This window comes from Anguilla anguilla, chromosome 2 (genome assembly GCF_013347855.1).
Source record: "Anguilla anguilla isolate fAngAng1 chromosome 2, fAngAng1.pri, whole genome shotgun sequence".
NCBI lineage: Eukaryota > Metazoa > Chordata > Actinopteri > Anguilliformes > Anguillidae > Anguilla > Anguilla anguilla.
In genome coordinates, this window is record NC_049202.1 from 1,810,150 (window position 1) to 1,815,760 (window position 5,611).

At 40.7% G+C, this 5,611-nt stretch overlaps 1 protein-coding gene across 1 annotated transcript; it reads left to right on the forward strand.

The window, feature by feature from the left end:
- The first annotated feature begins 627 nt into the window (after window positions 1-627).
- On the forward strand, window positions 628-5,387 carry cxcl18b (chemokine (C-X-C motif) ligand 18b). The gene is made up of 4 exons (XM_035398370.1): window positions 628-770; window positions 875-1,007; window positions 1,652-1,732; window positions 3,506-5,387. Exons 1-4 carry the CDS (start codon window positions 707-709, stop codon window positions 3,618-3,620), a joined length of 393 nt encoding a protein of 130 aa, XP_035254261.1. The 5' UTR covers window positions 628-706; the 3' UTR covers window positions 3,621-5,387.
- Window positions 5,388-5,611: the final 224 nt, after the last annotated feature.

Here is a 5,611-nt window from a genome sequence, read left to right on the forward strand (position 1 = left end):
CTTAAGCACGAGTGACAGTCTGTGGGAAAAATACAAATGCAGAATCTTTTCACAGTTGGTGCATTAGGTTCAATAAAACATTACTCTCTGACCTAACCTATGCGAAGTCAAGCTAAGAGGTATGATAAGCCACATCCATGAAGATAATGACACAAAGGATACAAAGTACAATATGGAGTGCTGGATGGAGGTTTTAACAGGGCGCTATTTATTTCTTCTTCGAAAACGGTCAGTCACCTATGGCCCAGTTCTCTGAAAGCCCCAAACTGCACAAAAAGAGATATAAAATAAAATGGTGTGATGAACTATTTCAAAAAATCCCAATTTTCTTTTTTCCCTCACACTCTCAGTACAGCCTGCAGCTGTTTATCCAGAATGACAGTGCACTTACTGATAAAGATAAACTGCTAATTAAGGAAAAGATTCTTCTTAAATCTCCGGAGAGACAATCGTTCTCATTCAGACCCCGTTAGTGAGCTTGTTTAAATATTCAGAATAAAAACCCCTTACATTCTGAAACTCTACTGGTCCAGAGCCAGTACCAGTTTTTTTTTTTTTTTTTTTTCCAAATGTTTTTCTTTACAACCTGACTTACTCTAAACCATGTGACAAGGACAGCTCTGTATATGGGAAATCAGGAAGTGAAGAAATAGATCAGCCCTGGAGTCCACTCCTCAAAAGACACAGAGGCACAAAGAGCAAACACATGGCGTTACATATTTCAAGGATTTTTACCGTGCTACTCCTGTGCGGCATGATCTTCGCTGCAGGTAGGAACAGCAAATCGGGAAGGGATAACTGTAATGGACACTCTGTGTGTGTGTGTGTGTGTGTGTTTTAGAAGATTGCTGCTGATTTAGGTTTTCTGCTTCAGAGCACACGGCTGAAGCCACCTCCGTTCGAGAGAGATGTGAGTGTGTGCAGACCGTGGACTCTGTGCGCTGGAGACGGATCGCGGATTTCATCGTCACCCGCGAGGGCCCTCTCTGCAAATACACTCAGATCGTGTAAGTTCAAATTTGCCTCATTCACATTTAACACGCGTACTGGATAATTTAACCCTGAAATTAAAGCATCAAGATTGCATTCATTATAAGACTAAGATGTTTTTTTTAAATTTATTTACAACTATTATACATATCGTGATAAATCTCAGAATTTCCACATTAAAATGCCCGAAAGCTCAACTATTTCTATTAGAAAATAGACTTAATGAGAACATATTCAACTCTCCTGAAAGTGTATTGTTGGGAAACAAAGTCTGCTTTCTCTGGTCCTCTTGTAGAAAAGTATTTGGCATCGAGTGTTGTGCGTTCAGTAATTTCCTGTCAGGACTTGATTATCTGCAAAAGTGCCGTTACTGCGGCTTTTTGGACGCGGTTTTGCCTGAACAGCTGCAGAGGTTGACTGAACAACGGCAGAAAGACTGAAATCGCACACACACAGCGACATGCAATCCGCTCTTTCTGGAACGGAGAGTTCCCAGCATGCCCATGCCAAGACAAAAAGCTAAAAGAGAGGGAGAAAACTGTTCCAGATCTGTTTTGGGGCACAAGAACTCTTAAGATTTATTTCATGACACTTTCCTTACCAGCACCGTGTGCTTCTGCATCCTTTGTACTTTAAAAAATTTTTTTCATTCTGTCCCCAGCCTCACTCTGAAGAATAAGAAAGAAGCCTGCCTAAATCCGGACGCGAAGCAAGGGAAGAGGCTGCAGACATGCTGGAAGAGGTAAACACACACAGCACGGAGAGTAAACAGCTCACAATGGGCTCATGTAAGACATCTGGGCCCATGCTAAGGAGGCTGTCCTCCACTGGTAATAGCAAAAGAACAACGGGCAGTTTGTCTCACATTTTAGAAATCCGGTCATGAATCGCTTTTCAGGCTCAAGTGTTTGTGTAACAGCAAAAAAAAAAAAGAAGAAAAAAAAAAAGAAAAAAGAGACTTCATGGGAACTCTGTGAGAGAACACTTAACACTTAATTGTTGAATATTACTGCTGCATGTCTGGACAAGGATCCTCAACTTTGACAGGAATATAAACAAAAAAAAACCAAAAAACTTTTGTGCATTTTTTTTGACTGAGAGGGAATCAGTGATGAGATATGAGACAGGCATTTCATTTGTAACAGATTTTGGACGTTCTGACATTGCCTCCTGAATTTAAGGTTTATGACAGCTCTCAATTGCAGTGCATTGAGAAAGATCAAACTGTGCACAGTGACGATTTATGATTACATTTTTAACACACTACGGTGGCGTGCCAGATGGCAAAGCCATGCACTGTGCATGCTATAAGAGCGAGACAAAATCGAATTCTAACCCGTGAAAATAACAGACTCCGTACAGTTCATTCGCAAAATAATTTATTCAGTACAGTGACTAAGCTTCTATTCCAATGGGAAATCTATTAGTCTACCATTTAAAATTTGAAAAAAAAGAAAGAAAAAGAAATAAAGGCCTACAATTGGTGAGTATTTGCAAGCTGTTTTGCATAGCGGCAGCTGATTGGGTGGACTGGCTTCTGGGAAAAGGTGGATGTACAAATTGTCAACAAGTGAGATTTCATCATGACAGGGACATGATCAAATTTAATTAGCTAGGAATAATTTAATTGGCTATATCGCTGAGCTCAGAAGCAGTGTGGACCAGCTGACTTGTTCAGGAACTATATAGTTGTATAAAAAAGGAAGAGCCCTGACAGGGATTGACAAATACACAAATCCAATAAATCCATGTGGTAGGCCTCTGGGCTATTGGCTGCTTGGTAGTTCAGCCATATTTGTGCTAAAAACGTGCTGCCAATGAATATTGTTATGCTAGCAAAATATAGCATAACTTTGCTTGAATACTGCATGAATCTCTATGAATGGGAGCCTGCTAGTGTTTTGTCAACATGCACTGAAGCATTGTGAGTTGAACACATGTGCTTTTATTCATTCACATATTGTGGAGTCCAACAATCATAAAAGTCAATGAACCATGAACATTTCTGAATTGAAAAAAAAGAATGCATTTTCATGTTTTGGACAAACGTCAATTGTGTCCAGTGCTTTATTTTAATTTTTGATTTACAAACATTGCCATCTAAAGGCAAGGCAGTGTACTACATTACAATGCTGACTCCAGCCAGATCGAGTCTCTCTCAAATCCCCCGGTTTCCCTTCTGAGCATTTTTACGCAAGGCGTTTACGTAACCACACCACTGCCCTCGCAATGTCACTTAACTTTAGGAATTAGTCCAGCTAATGGTGCAAACGATGGTTTTGTATTTGTGACAGTTATAGCGGTTGAAGGTATATGCCAGGATTTAACGCACGATACAGGCCCGTGCTTGAGACTGCCGGACTGTCTGGTAGGGTTACGCCACTCTCCTCTCTTCTCCTCTCCTCTCCTCTCCTCTCCTCATCTCAGTGCCACAGTGCTCAGTGAACATACACACACACACACACACACGCTGTTCAGTCCCTTATACGGTCCTGTCCTCCTTTTCATTTCCCAGAATCCGCGGAAACCCGGCGGGAAAGAAAGGGTGCTTGCGCCTGAAACGCCGCGGAGCCAAGAGGAGATCGCGGACGTTCGGACCTGCGGGGAACGCACATCGCCTGCATACATAGCAGCGTGTTACTACTTTTTTCTTCACAACCACTGTTTGCTAAGTTCAGCCCTCAGCAAAATAATCTTTTCAAACTGTGCTCCTGAAGAAAACAAAGATTTGCATTTAATCAAGAGTCACAGTTAAGGGCAAAAATATTGATTGCACCAAGGCCACCGATTTATATTTCTTCTTTTTTTGCAATTTGCATTTTTCTTTATGTGGCACAAATTATGGATATTTTTTCAGTCAAACTGAAAATCAGAGCAATGTAACTCCCTCCCACCCAGAAATCATTCACAAACAATTTCATTAATTCACATAAAAGAAGACTTTTATATTCATGTAATTAACAAGCATCTGCATCTTCTTACAGTGTGAGTGTCAGGAGCCACCTGAAGACATGTTGTGTTCTTCAATGTCTCTTTTTATTTCCTGGCCGTCTCTCAAGGTTTAAACATAAGGGACTGTCACAGTCAAGGTCACACCGAGTGAGAGATTTGACCCTGGGAATTAAAATTGCTGAGTTTTTTTTTTTTTTTTTTGGAATACATAACGATGCCCCCTTGAGGGTAACCCCTCTTTGACGAATGGACCTTTTGTTCTCGTATCGATTTGGTCCTTTTGATCCCGTTGGGGCCAGAGTGACTTGCGTCTGCCTCTTAAAAGCGATGAGCGGGGCCATTGTGATGCAGAGCCACGAGAGCATCGCTCCCCAGCTGCGGAGCTGTGTGGAAGGAACCGGGAACACACAGGTTGGGCTATTATCATCCCCCCCCCCCATCACTCTCTTCAACGAAACTGTACATTTTTGTGATTAGATATCTCTTCATTCTCATTCTCTTAGTGCCCGCCTGCAGATTCAGTACAATGGTCCTTGAAAATCAGCTATTGAGGAATAGTTCAGGGTACATTACATTACAATACATCACAGGCATTTGGCAATTGCTCTTGTCCAACTTTCGCATAGTATCCATTTATACAGCTGGAAAAATGTTGAAGGGATTCAGAATAGGTACCTTGCTCAAGGGCACAATGACAGTGCCCTTCCTGGGCATCGAACCTGCAAACCCTCAGATTACTCAGGCTTCACAGGCGAATGCAGGCACAGACCCAATCACATATTGACTCCCCATGTTAGCTACAGTAGGTCATTGGTTTGAAGCCTGGAGTAAAGTGCCCGTGTTGGATTGTAAGAGGGCTGTAACTGTACATAAGTTTCACATGAACAAAAATTGTATTTTATATTTAGCAGTTTGTGTGTGTATACTGTGATGAATAATATTTTTGACTATTTTAGTCTGATATTTGTCACTACGAATGTATGAATGTATAAAAAGTGCTATAATTTTTACATGGTGAAACCAAAGTGCTTAGCCAAATCATGAAAAAATATTTCTTGGTCTCAAACATTATGGACCTCACTGTATAATCAAGTCATTCCCTTTTAGCAACTGCTCATTGTTACAAATATGAATTGGCCTTGTTATATTTAGCGCTAGTTATTTTTGTATTAGACTGCGTTCCGTTGTCTTTTAATGTGCTTAAAATAAATAATAAATTTCTTTTTTATATTAGCACAATGTGGGCAAAAGTAGCAAATTGACTCTGGTGATTGCTGATCAGCAGCCTGTGTGTAAAGCAAAAAAAAAAGAACCATAATTTTTAGGAGCAAGGGCTGACCGAACGCAGGCCTGTGTATTCAAATGTATCGCCTTTTTCCCAAAGAAAATTCATCTTGAAATGCTACGCTTGTGTGTGCACGAATAAAGTTTTTTATTTTATTTTATTTTTGGAAAGCGCACAGAGAGCGCTCTGTGGGAATTCTCTTAAACCCTCACACTCAGAAGAACATGAAGAGAAATGGGCTTTATTCAGCCGTTCCTTGTACTCGGCCCTTGTACCATTAAAATACTGCTTGTTTTCTATCCCCCCAGAGCATGTTAGGAACACTGGACGAGATTATGATCCAAAAATGGTGATTTTGGCATGTTCCTCTTATTTTTTTCTCCA